This window comes from Xyrauchen texanus, chromosome 13, assembly GCF_025860055.1.
Source record: "Xyrauchen texanus isolate HMW12.3.18 chromosome 13, RBS_HiC_50CHRs, whole genome shotgun sequence".
NCBI classification, from domain to species: domain Eukaryota; kingdom Metazoa; phylum Chordata; class Actinopteri; order Cypriniformes; family Catostomidae; genus Xyrauchen; species Xyrauchen texanus.
In genome coordinates, this window is record NC_068288.1 from 41,175,700 (window position 1) to 41,189,449 (window position 13,750).

Sequence of the window (13,750 nt, forward strand, 5' to 3'; positions counted from 1 at the left end):
CCGGAACTCTGTCCTCACGGCCTCTCGAGAGCAACGCGCTGAGCTAGGAAGTGTGCATCGCAAACATTTTAACGCTTAATTTCCGTTCTAGCGTCTTCAAAATCTCAACCGACCGCAAAAATGTCAGGAGACGAGGTAAGTAATTAAACGGTGTGAAACATGATTATAATTTTAATAACGGTTTTATTTAAACAGTCAAAAGGGAAGTACAATTGGGCCTGGCCTGCTAGTAAAGGCTTGTGAGCAAAGACATGTGCACTAGCTCGTCTCTTCTAGGTCGTTTTGGCCACTGTCAGCTGATGAGATAATACACATCTTACGTTTTTCTAGCTATCAGGTAATACGTACTGCCATGATTTTTTAACATCTGCAGTTGTAATACCATTTGATGACTGAACAAGATGCTATGATAATACCATGTTTTTGGTGACAAGTACCATGGTAACACCATGATTGCCCATTAGACATTGTACAATTTTGCTGCCATGTTTTGGGACATGGTCCAAGGGTAGTACAATGATTTTGTGGACATACCATGGTAGTACCTTTGTTTTGTACTGTGGTAAACCATGAATTTGTGGACATTGCATCATAGTAATACCATTTTTTGTTGGGACATGGAACTATCGTGGTGTTTTGGACACTTACCCTGGAAATACCATGTTTTTGGAAATGATACCAGGGAAAGACCATTTGAAATACCAGTAATGGTGCTGCCATGTTTCTGGGACATGGTACAATGATAATATTATGGTTCTGTAGACATACCATGATAGTACCTCAGTTTTGAACTATGGGATAACAGGATTTTGTGGACATGGTGCCATGATGATAATTTCTTTTTCTTCATGTTACCTTGAGAATGAGTGTTTCCACCAAGGATTTTTTGTGAGTGCTTCCACGAGCCTGCAAGGCCGGACCCACATTAACAAATGTTGTTTGAGTAATAACTTAAAATGACCGTAGAATCATTATAGATGGGTCATTCATGTTCACCTTGTCATGCATGTTTATTTTTTACTGGGAGCTTTTGACACTTGAAAATCACTTTTACTATTTATATTAAACATAAACACTAATAATGGGGCTCTGGGAGCTCAGCAAGTAAAGACGTTGACTACCACCCCTGGAGTCACGAGGTCGAATCCAAGGTACGCTGAGTGACTCCAGCCAGGTCTCCTAAGCAACCAAATTGACCCAGTTGCTAGGGAGGGTACAGTCACATGAGGTAACCACCTCATGGTCGCTATAATGTGGTTCTCGCTCACGGTGGATCACATATATAGTGTGAAATAGCGTGAAGCCTCCACACGTGCAGATAAGATGTGTGGATTGACTGTCTCAGGCAACTGAGATTCGTCCTCCGCCACCTGGATTGAGGCAAGTCACTACGCCACCACAAGGACTTAGAGTGCATTGGGAATTGGGTATTCCGAATTGGAGAGAAAGGGGAGAAAAAACAAACCAAAATAAAACAAACACCAAACCAATAAAAATATAAACCTATGTGAACATAACATGTCACCACATGGCTCCAGACTAACATATGAGAGCAGTGGACTGATGCCACCAAGTTCTACAGATGGTGGCACCAGCACCTGATTTTGCTGCAACAGTGGAAAAATAAATATTGTTTTGTCCTTTTATATATTAAAAAATTTGAAGAATAATGATAAAAACTAATAAAAATAGTGACGCAGGGTTTCCCATTGTTTTCCCATTCTCATTGTTAGCCACAATTTCATAATGATCCGAAAATATTTTTACACTTCTCATAATAACATAAGAGATCTATAATGTTGTGCTTTTGTGCCTTTGGTTCAGCAAAGCATCTCTCACTCTCAGTCAGTCAGCCCTAGACAGTGTGTAATTTTAAACTGTAAACATCAGTACTGTTTAGTATCAGTCAAATGCGTACCATTAAAATAAAAATTAAATAAATAGCTAAATAAATAAACCTCAGTAGTACTCTTTAGTTTCATTTAAATGCTGGCTATGTTAATACTGCCAGTCAATTATTGGTAGGTTGTGAAACAAGAAGCCTTTACACCTGTCGAGATGAGAGAAAAACAGCGGCAGGGGTGTTACACCGTATTCTGCTATACAAGTCCAGGGGAAAATTTCAACGGTGGAAAACCAGACTTTTAAATACGACTGGAATTGTTCGGTTGAAGGGGGTACCAAACTGTGAATCCAGAACCTGTTTGGTGAATACATGTTTACACATTAGCTTCCACTCAGCTGACAAGCCATGAAAGTATGTGGTAGGGCTGCCCCCTGATAGTCGACTAACCAATAGTCGATGAGAAGAGTCTTGGTCGACCCAAGTTTTGATTGGCTGGTTGGTCGAGAGAAAAAAAACTCTGCAGGGTATCGACGAACACCGGTATTAACGCTGGTTGGACACTAGGTAGTACTATAGGGTAAATTTCGTTAATGAGGGTTAGGGTTATGAATACACAATAAAGCAAGACACCTTGATTTCAAACTTTGAACTTTTTTATTTATTTGAACTAAAATTCAAATGAAACTGGAAAATAATAAGTGCATTTAAAATGTGTGATCAACTTTTTGAAAGATGGCTTTACAACAGTTGCCAACATCTCTCTGGCAACCTTCTTCATCTGTGCATTCTCTACCCATCAGGTATTTATCCAGGAAAATAAAAACAGTCATTGTCTTTCGGAGTTTGTGATTTGTGAAAATGTTAAATCTACCAATACCAGCTGCGTGGCAAATTGGTCTTATTAGAGCAGACGCAATAATAATGACGGTGATTCCAGAAATATGCCATATTCTTTATGTTGGTTACACCTCCAAAACACTCTTGGAACAGTTAAGCTGAATTATTTTATTGCTATTTTGTACAAATCAAATTCACATTGGCCTACTTATTAACATGACAAAACAAATTGTAATAAATTGTACTCAGAAATCGAGCAATGCGACAAACTCTCCCATTACAATGACTGCTGTCACTCACTCCAGATTTACACTGCTTGAGATCTGCGTTTTGACGCAAGCTAAATGACGCTCTGCATAATGTTCTGCACTCTCACGAATGCTCTCATTAAGAACAAAGCTGTCTAATCAGCATAACTCAATTATTTACAGAGTCTGTGCCTTGATTAGAACAGGATCATTTTAGTTTTGTCGTGTTGATAATTTTCAGTGTATTTAACATCTACATTCAAAGCGAGCGGTGCAATATGCAATGAATCCAAAATAATTACAAAGTCCTTTTCTCTCTTGTTCTACAGCTTCTTTTCAAGTGTCAGATGATTTCCGTGTGCTGTGCGAAAAGTGCAAGAACATAAAGCAAGGATCTGGGCATTCAGACGGTTTAAAACTTGCGCATTAGGATCAGTTGTCATTACAGATAGGACGGAGGACCAATGTAAGCGGCTCTGATTGGCCATTGCCGTTTCATTGCTCAACGGAGATGTTAGTGATTGGTTAGATTACTCAACCGCTGCAAAAACACGTAAATGGAAACCATTGACGCAACCGGAGCAGAATTAATTTTAATGCTGTAATCGTCAATGTTCATGATTACATAATCGTGGCAGCCGTCATCGTGATTTTAGTTTTTCGATTAATTGTGCAGCCCTATTATGTACAATGGTAGGACCACGGTATTCTTTTTAAGTACCTAGTAGTAATGTAAAAAAAATACTAAGGTACATGGTATATCAAAGTACCATGGTAATACAAAGTTTTTCTTGACGTTACCTTGATAATACCATGGTACATTTGTTGTTATAATACATGGTACTACCATGATTGTTTGGATATTGTACAATGATGCTGCCATGCTTTTCGGACATGGGACTATATTAGGACCAAGTTTTTGTGGACATACCATGGTAGTACCATTTTTTTGTTCTGTGGAAAATCATTAATTTGTGGCTATTGTACCATAATAATACTCTTTTTGTTGGGACATGGCACTATCATGGGGTTTTGGAGATTTACACTATAAATACCATGTTTTTGGACATGTTACAATGGAAACACCATTGTATTTTATTATGTACATGCAATGGCAGGAACATGGTATTCTTTGACGTACCTAGGAGTATAGTGAAAATACTATGGCACATGGTATAAAAGTACTGTGCTTTCTGGACGTTACCTTGGTAATAACATGTTATCCTTGTGGTCGTGTGGTCCATGGTCCTGCCATAGTTGTTTGGACATGGTACCATGGTAATACAGTGGTTCTGTGGGCATGTACCATAATAGTACCATAGTTTTTTTGCCTATGTACTATGGTAATACCATGATTTTGTGGGCATGGAACCATAGAAATACCATGGTGATTTGGACAACTTCCATGGTGATACCACTGTAGTTTGAACATAGTATTACCATGGTGTTTTTTGGACATAGTACCATCGTGATACCATGTTATTTTGGATGTTTACCAGTATCGTCTACTGAGGTAGGACTGCAATATTCTGTTTGAAGTACCTGGATAACTGTAAATACAATGGCACATGGTATATATATCAAAGTTACATGGTATTACTATCTGATTTCATCTCTGCACCATGGTACTATAGTAATACCATGATTTTGTGGACATGGTAATATTATGGTATTTTTTATATCATTTACCTTGGTAATCTTTGAAGTACTTCAGAGTGCTGTTTAAATGCTATGTTGCATAAATACGGTAATCATCAAGTACCATATTACAATTACCATCTGATACTCCCCCATGTTACCGTCACTCTAAATGGAAATTGAGCAAATCTCTCAAATAATTAATATATTGTGCAAAGAAAAAATGAGGGCCACAAACACCAATATTCCACATTTCTGAAACTAATCACAGTTGACATCATTGTTTGATTTGCAGGCGTCTATGTGATTAGTGTAGTTAGATTGTGATTGCTTGTCAGCATCGTTTTGAGCTTTTTGATGGTGTAGAGTTTCCTATGAATTTCTGCATCAGATAATGTTGGTTGACTGTCATTTTGTTGCATCACACCATTAAATGCATCTTCCTTGCAGATGATATTTGACCCCAACATGACCAAAAAGAAGAAGAAAAAGAAGAAGCCTTTCATGCTGGAGGAAGATGGAGGAGAGGGTGATGAAGGCCAGCAACTGGAGATGAAAGAGACAGAGGCTGATGTAGGGGAGGAGAAAGAGATAGAGTTTGATGAAGATGAGGGGAGGAAGAAAGGTAAAGAGCACCCCATTCTTTCTTGCATCAATGTATTTTTTTTCTTTTGTTCACTAAAGTTATATTTCACATCAAAATGAAATTTCTGTCATCATTTACTCAGTGTAATGTTGTTCCATGTCAGTATTTTTGCAATTCTGTTTGTTGCCACTATTGGTGCAGAAATGACAAACTTTAATAAGACTGGGAGAATATCGATTTTCTGGTGCATTGCAATCTTCATTAGAACAGTATTGATCCTTAAATCCCAAGAACGATCTCTTACTCTATACATAACTCTATACATTGCAAGTAAATCACTCAAATAAGAGACCAAATTTTGTGCTATGTTACTAAAAATGTCTTTGATAGCTACTGGCTTGTTAATGTTCAGATTTCACCCACCATTGATTGACTAGTATAGTGAAGTTATAAGCTGTGAGATCCTTTCACTGCCTGTTGATCGTAAGTTTGTTTTGACTCGTTCTACGTAATGTGTGTCCAAAGACAAGATAGATGCTATCCATTTGCCATTGAGTAATGTCTGTTTTGTACCCTTTCTTTACAGTCAATTGTTGATCAAAAACAACAAAACATAAACATTTAACTTTAATCACGAATAGCATGTAGGTAAAGAAGCCATTCGATGACTCTCGTTAATATTTTCTCATTTACAGACACTACTTAACTGCCAGTTTTCTTAAAGAGACAGAACCTATGTATAGCACCTGTTCTACAATATTCTTGTAAATAGATTTTTTTATTGCATTCAAATATTGCAAAAATATGAAAAATATCATATTGATGGAATACATTTATTTGTAATTTTTTTAAAGCTAAAGTCTGAATAAAATGGTGAAAAACAAATAAAATATTATTTGTAAAATTCTAATTTCATAAATTGTTAACCTGGTGTTTCTCACACATGTAGAACATGATCAAAAATTGACCAAGGAAAAAATGAAATGTAAAAATTCTGGCTTGTTTGACTGAAAATTAATACCTTTTATTTGTTCTCTTTTGGTGATGTTCCCATTGTGATTCAGAACCATCAGATGACCTGGACGACCTGAACTTCTTCAACCAGAAGAAAAAGAAAAAGAAATCGAAAAAAGACAAGATTTTTGATGCTGAGCTTGAAGAAGGAATCAAGGTCAGTGAAATGTTTGCACATACTGTTGCATGCCTTTTGTTGAATTTACCGGCATAATTGTTTTTCTTTGAAATATGTTTTGACCATGAAGCAGTGTTATGCTTCAGTGGCCTTGGCATCTCAACATACACAAGACATTTTCTTGGCTTTTGTAGCTCTGTTTAACAAACCTTTTACATGCGTTTTCTTAAAGTAAATAAATTGAATATTTCTAGGAGCTGAAGATTGAAACGGAGCCTTCAGAGACATTTGAGGATGATGACTTAATGCTGCCCGCAAAGAAAAAGAAAACAAGAAAAGTCAAAGATTTCCAAGATGACACAGACAGTCAGATCAAAGATGATGGTAAGTACAGTACATGATCTTAGTTTTGATGTTCTGTTCAACACCTCCAATGTTATGTTTGCAATCAGAGACTCTGCTGTTTGTTTGAAAGGTGTTGAAGATGACGACAGTAAAAACACAGATGACATCACATTCAGCACACAGATGGGTCCTGCCTGGGCGGGTTCAGAGAGAGACTACACATATGATGAGGTAAACAAGGCATCTGCGTGTTACAGAACATTTTCAATTTAATAAAGGCTGCCGCCATCTTTTAGATTTGTTGGCAAGAAACCAGATCGTCGAACCTGATTCACATTCTCTTGGTCTTATTTTGCACGATTCATCATATTCATCAAAAAAAATAAAAAAACTTCCTCATTATCATTCTTCTAGAAACTCTGCTCAAAAGGAACGTAATTTCAGAGGCAATTACCTAGACCACATCGGCAGGGAAAATAATGTAATCCAATAGAGAGGGCGCTATTTAGGTACCGTTTAAGGCTGTTCTTTTGTAGGCAGCCTTTTTTTATTTTTTTTAATCTTGAAAATAGTTTAAGCAATACTTCATAAATGAAAATTCTCTCATTTACTCAACCTCATACCATCCCAGATGTGTATGACTTTCTATCTTCTGCAGGACAAAAATTATGTTTCTCAGAAGAATATTTCAGCTCTATAGGTCCATACTATGCAAGTGAATTGTGGCCAAATTTTTGAATCTCCAAAAAAAAACACACATAAAGGCAGCATAAAAGTCATCCTTACAATACCAGTGATTTAATCCATGTCTTCAGAAGAGATATGGAACCCATCTGGATATTTTCACATTTTGTAAAGGATTATGTGTAACTCCAATATACTTGAACCCCTCTATTAGTTTTAGTTTTGGTCCATCAATATTCCCTAGATAATGACTGATATCACATTGTTTCTCAGCTTTTGAACAGAGTCTTTAACATCATGCGGGAAAAGAATCCAGACATGGTTGCAGGAGAGAAGAGGAAGTTTGTGATGAAGCCTCCTCAGGTTGTCAGAGTTGGCACAAAGAAGACCTCCTTTGTAAACTTCACAGACATCTGCAAGCTGTAAGTCAAAATTGTTAATGTCATTACAGGTTTCAAAAAGATTTTTGCTTTGACTTGAGTTGGAATAATGGGAACAACTGGAAAGTGACCCATTATCTGTGTAATTTGGGATGCCCAGTAGGATAGAGGTTCTTATGACTTCTCAAGTGCATGTCAAAAGTGAACTTTTAAGTATTTTGTTTTTACTAGGGATATGCACAGTTACTCTTTTTTTACATTAGGTTAACCGCAAGGTTTCATGAATGGTTAGACATTTTTTCATCGGACGCTGTCTGTCCAGTGCGTTAACACCACATAGAAAAACAGGGCCGCACCCCTTAAAAGCATTTTTGAACAGTCCCTAACTCGCCCTATACTTGAGTTCTGACTGACAAACCGTCGGGTTTGGTCAGTTTTTCCGAGTACGGGTCATGTTGAAGACTTCTATTGTATGTGTAGAATAACCGAATAGTTATTTTGGTATTTGAATAATGGTGTGTAGAGCAGTTGGCCGAATGCCAACTATCCGTTAGAGGTAACTGGCCTCAAGAGTTAAATGAAAACATCACCAACATCTCCTGAACCGCTGTCTCTTCATTATTTTCTTCTGTGTTTTCCCCCGTTGTGTGCAAATCAGTGCAATTATGGGTGAAAGCTCGTCTTTCATGTTGTTTGTTGGCTTCTTATCACAAATAAACTCTCCCGTTGCGATGTGCGTGACTTTGCGAAAGAATTTCGTATTGTAGTTTCATTCGGGCACAAATGGTCATGTGTTTGATACAGCTGGTCTGCAAACATTCGTGCTTGTGCACTTGACTTTAGTGTATGCACTTAACTCGCGTCTTTGTTTCCACATCTGTCTTTGACTCGCACCACTGCTTTGCCGCGATTTAAACTGAACTCAGAATTCTGATTCTTTTGAGAATCGATTCAGAATCGTTTGCGTATGAATTGCACGATGCATCGCTGAAAATTTTTTTCCAACAGCTATACTATCCGTGCACATCCCTACTTTTTATATAAACTTTTACCATTTTTGCCAGATTAAATTGATTTTCAGTGGCATAGTTTAACTTTTTTTGTATTTTTTATATTTTTTTATATATAACCATATAAACTGTGTCTCATAAGTTTGTCAGATAATGTAATGCATTCATTAATACAAATTCTCAGGATTAAGAATTTAATAACTTTTACCCTTAAAATTAAATCAACTATGCATTGCATAACAGGACTGTAATAAAATATTAGAATCTATATCAGATGTTTCAGTTAAAAACAGACTAATTCAGACCACATAATGATGTCTACAGAATAATTAAGCCTGGGACCACGATCTCTTCTTTCAATACTTGTAATGTCTCTTACACACTAATTTTGTCTTTTGTCAGGTTGCACCGACAGCCAAAACATCTTTTGGCTTTTTTGCTGGCTGAGTTGGGTACAAGGTGAGTCATTATATGATATATTATATTGCTGAGGAGACTATTCTTAAGTTTTATTGACTCTTCTAAGCAGTCTGACATACTATTTTTACTTGGCCCAAAAAGTCCCATAAACCTACCATACATTTAATGAGGGACTTAAGCCACCTCTTAGCAACACCCTAGAAAAACACCCACAACACCCTAGCAGCCGCATAACAACTAGCTTAAGAGAAGACAACTCCGAACACCTTATCAACCACCTTTCACCCACTAGCTTTAAGTTCCCCACGGCCAACCACTTCTGAAATATTCCTCAAAAGATGTAGAAATATGGATTTAAACATGATTTTAGTGTGATAAAATTGCTTCCTAACCATTTCTATGTAAAGGTATATACAATTTTTATAACTTCGTTGCCATGACGATATTATTTTCTTTTTAAAGAAAAGGGATGTCAAAAACTTTTTGTGGCCAGTCAACATTATGCCACAAATGCAAGATTGATCTTTACTTGTACTGAACACAGAATATTCCTTTAATTGGGAACATGACTGGACACGTTTGTTTCTTTATTGGGTGACTATTAACCTCAATATATCATCCCAGTGTCCCAAACTGTCGGTTTATTTTTCCATGGTCTCTAAATTTAAAATGCTTAACATGTTCATTTTACTTGATCACGATTAAGGCATGTACTGATTTGACATTAGATTCTGATGTTTTATTCCACTCTGTGCGAGTTGTAAACACTGTTAGAGGCCGGGGCCTTTGCGATGTGTTTAGTGGGGACATTACAGTCATATACACACTAAAAACAAAAACGCACAATAGCGAGTCCGTGCCAATGATCAAGTGCTGGAGAAAGAACCACTTATAAAACTAATGCTGAAGGGACTTTGCCGGACTTCTCTGAAGTCTTTCATGCGTCTTTTCTAAGTCAGCATTTTACCACATAAGCATGTCAATTCTTACAAGCCCGCTGTGCAGCTTGTTTTTCTCCCTGTTGACGCTAAGCTCACATTTAATATACTTTCAACTTTGTACCCGTTGCCGCCGAGCTTTTGAAGTGTCAGCTAATGGTCACTGGAAAGTTTGGATGAATTACCTTTATATTGGAAGTGCCACCGCTAAAAGTAGAACAAGACACTCTTTTCATATCGAGTTCAACGCTGCGCTTTATGCCCTGAAATGAATCATGTGCATTCCAGATCTAAAGTGAAAAGACAGCCTGCCGACTGAATAATAATTAATGAGGGTTTAATGCGCATTGCAAAGAATAATAGTTCTTTCAATCAGTCAACATCCCAGTTAGACTGGGAAATGCTTATCTGTCGATTTTACTCGAATTGGAGCTACTTCAGTGAATTTCTGTCTTTATACTGTGGAGTTTGGAAACTTTTAATAATAATAATTTTGGTTACACACTGTATTGTTTTGTTCTATTATATATGATATGATAGATATGATTTCATATTGAGAAATTATTTACATGGTTCTGTTTTTAACATGAAACCTGCCAATGGAGAGTCGTGTTAATAACCAATATTTTCACTTTGCAGTGGGTCTATAGACGGAAATAATCAGCTTGTCATCAAAGGCAGATTCCAGCAGAAACAGATAGAGAATGTCTTACGAAGATATATAAGTAAGTGTTTGTTTAATTGATCGATGATAAAACACATTTCTATAATTCAACAATGTATGAATGTCATTGCATTATATAGAAAAAAATCTGTGAGGCATTTATTTTAAAAGAATGACAGCACAAACACCCTTTTCAGACAATATTTGAAGTGGTTGTGCTAGGTTTTAAATGGTAACAATAGATATACTGTTGAAAATGAAGACAAATATATATTTTAATGTTAATTTGGCAAACAGAATATGAACACATCCTCATTATGTGTTTTATTTGTCCCCTGTGCAGAGGAATATGTGACATGCCACACGTGTCGGTCTCCTGACACAATCTTGCAGAAGGACACGCGTCTGTACTTCCTGCAATGCGAGACGTGTCACTCCCGATGCTCAGTCGCCAGCATCAAGACCGGCTTCCAGGCCGTGACGGGCAAGAGAGCACAGTTGCGTGCCAAAGCCAACTAACGCCTGTCCCATTCATCACCCACCTTGACTTCTGTGCTTCACGGCCAAACTCAACAAATAGACTCAATACCAGATTCCACCAGAATCTACACTAGAACAGAGTTTTAATAAAACACATGAAAACTCCTTGAGCTCCTTTAAGCTATAGAATTGCATATGCACATAGAAATATAGAATTAGCAGAGTCTTAATTTGTTCGGATTGGCTGTGTTAGCTTGCAGTTGCTTTGATATTTTAAGGGAGGCTTGGAGGATTTTATGAATGCACTGTTGGTGAATTTGTTGTTGCTGTATTACCTTAAGAAAAACAACTGAATAAAATGCATACCAGCTGGGCAAAGTTGCTGCGTTTCTGAAGAAATGTGTTTTCTAGATGGTTCAGATTTTATATATATATATATATATATATAAACATAAGCATCTTCTTTAAAGATGATGGACTGCACATTTTAATGATACGAATATGGAAACGGCCATTAATATTTCAGGCTCCCACATTTTTTTGTACTTCGAGAGGGATGAATTGTTATTCCAACGCTGATGATATGAGCAATGCAATATCCAAATGTCCTTTTGATGTTTCATGTGGAACAAATTGAAGCTAATTTGGTGGATCATTCTCTGAATGTCCTGCCTTTTCTATCCCTGACAGGATGAAATCATATTGCTTTTAAAACGTGGATTTAAATTGTTCCAAGAGAATTAAAGGAGTAGTTTACACAAAAATGAAAATTCTCTTATCATTTACTCACCCTAATGTCATCCCAGATGTGTATGACTTTTCTTCTGCTGGTCACATATGATGATTCTTAGAAGAATATCTTTGCTCTGTAGGTCCATACAATGCAAGTGAATGGTGGCCCGAACTCTAACGGTCCAAATATCACAAAGGCATCATAAAATTAATCCAAACAACTCTTGGATTGGTTAAATGTCTTCTGAAGCGATCTAATCGGTTAACCAAACTATAAATCAGTTGTACATCTTGCCATTGTAGTCTCTAGGCACGATCATGATTTAAAATTTGATTTCACTTGAGTGCTTGACGGCACTATAGAAGTGAAATCGAGCTTCAAATTAAGATCGCAAAGTAGACTGCTGTCAAGATTTATTGTGAAAAAGGATTTCCATTTTGGTCTGTTCTCACCCATTCAGAAGAAATTTTGATAACTTTATGATGCCTTTGTGATATTTGGACCATTAGAGTTTTGGTCACCATTCACTTGCATTGTATGGACCTACAGAGCTGGAAAAAAAAAGTCAAACACATCTGGCATGAGGGTGAGTGCATTTAAAAAAAAGAAAAATCACACCAGTGTTTCCTTAAGAATTCTGGTTTTCCAGGACCCACCATCACCTTGTGTGCATCGGTACCATGTTTTAATTTCTTTCGCCACAAACATATTGCAAATGTGTATCTTAAGCTACATGCTGTCATATCTAGTGACTAATTTATGTTTCACTAACCTTTAAATAGACAAAACTTTTCATGTCAGACATGACAAATGTTTATTCAGTATGATTCAAACTGGTAAAGTGTGTTAGTGAGTAGTTTTGAGCAATTCATTAAAAGAACCAGCTCATAACAAACATGATTTGGTGTTAATTTGTGGTAAGCTCTTTTTTCTTTTCTTTTTTGGGATGGGTCAGATTATATTCGCTTTTAATTTTGTTAACTATATCACAATTCCAGTGAGTCAGAAATGTACATACACTAAGTTAACTGTGCCTTTAAGCAGCTTGGAAAATGATGTCAAGCCTTTATACAATTAGCTTCTGATAGGAGGTGTGCTGAATTGGGGGTGTAACTGGATGTATTTTAAGGCTAACTCAGTGCCTCTTTGCTTTTATATCATGGGAAAATCAAAAGAAATCAGCTAAGACCTCAGAAAAAATTAATGTGTGGACCTCCACAAGTCTGTTTCATCCTTGGGAGCAATTTCCAAATGCCACATACAATAGTGCGCAAGTATAAACACCATGGGACCACGCAGCCATCATACCGCTCAGGAAGGAGATGCATTCTGTCTCATAAAGATGAATGTAGTTTGGTGCAAAAAGTGCAAATCAATCCCAGAACAACAGCAATTGACCGTGTGAAGATGCTGGCAAGTATCTATATCCACAGTGAAACGAGTCCTATATCGACATAAACTTAAAGGCTGCTCAGCAAGGAAGAAGCCACTGCTCAAAACTGCCATAAAAATTCCAGACTACAGTTTGCAAGTGCGCATGGGGATAATTTTTTTTGGAGAAATGTCATCTGGTCTAATGAAACAAAAGTTGAACTCTTTGGCCATAATGACCATTGTTATGTTTGGAGGGAAAAGGGTGAGGCTTGCAAGCCGAAGAACACCATTCCAAACGTGAAGCATTGGGGTGGCAGCATCATGTAGTGGGAGTGCTTTGCTGCAGGAGGGACTGGTGCATTTCATGAAATACATGACATCATGAGAAAGGAAAATTAAGTGGATATATTGAACCAACATCTCAAGACATCAGCC

At 37.1% G+C, this 13,750-nt stretch overlaps 1 protein-coding gene across 1 annotated transcript; it reads left to right on the plus strand.

The window, feature by feature from the left end:
- Window positions 1–11,662, plus strand: LOC127653929 (eukaryotic translation initiation factor 2 subunit 2-like). The gene is made up of 9 exons (XM_052140794.1): window positions 1–135; window positions 5,020–5,194; window positions 6,220–6,326; window positions 6,542–6,671; window positions 6,763–6,863; window positions 7,590–7,738; window positions 9,109–9,165; window positions 10,704–10,789; window positions 11,072–11,662. The coding sequence occupies exons 1-9, from the start codon at window positions 121–123 to the stop codon at window positions 11,245–11,247; spliced, it is 996 nt and encodes a 331-aa protein (XP_051996754.1). The 5' UTR covers window positions 1–120; the 3' UTR covers window positions 11,248–11,662.
- Window positions 11,663–13,750: the final 2,088 nt, after the last annotated feature.

Coding starts and splice junctions, on each gene's coding strand:
- LOC127653929 (XM_052140794.1), top strand. Junction 6,672..6,762: donor CAGTCAGATCAAAGATGATG/GTAAGTACAGTA, acceptor TTTGTTTGAAAG/GTGTTGAAGATGACGACAGT. Junction 7,739..9,108: donor TTCACAGACATCTGCAAGCT/GTAAGTCAAAAT, acceptor GTCTTTTGTCAG/GTTGCACCGACAGCCAAAAC.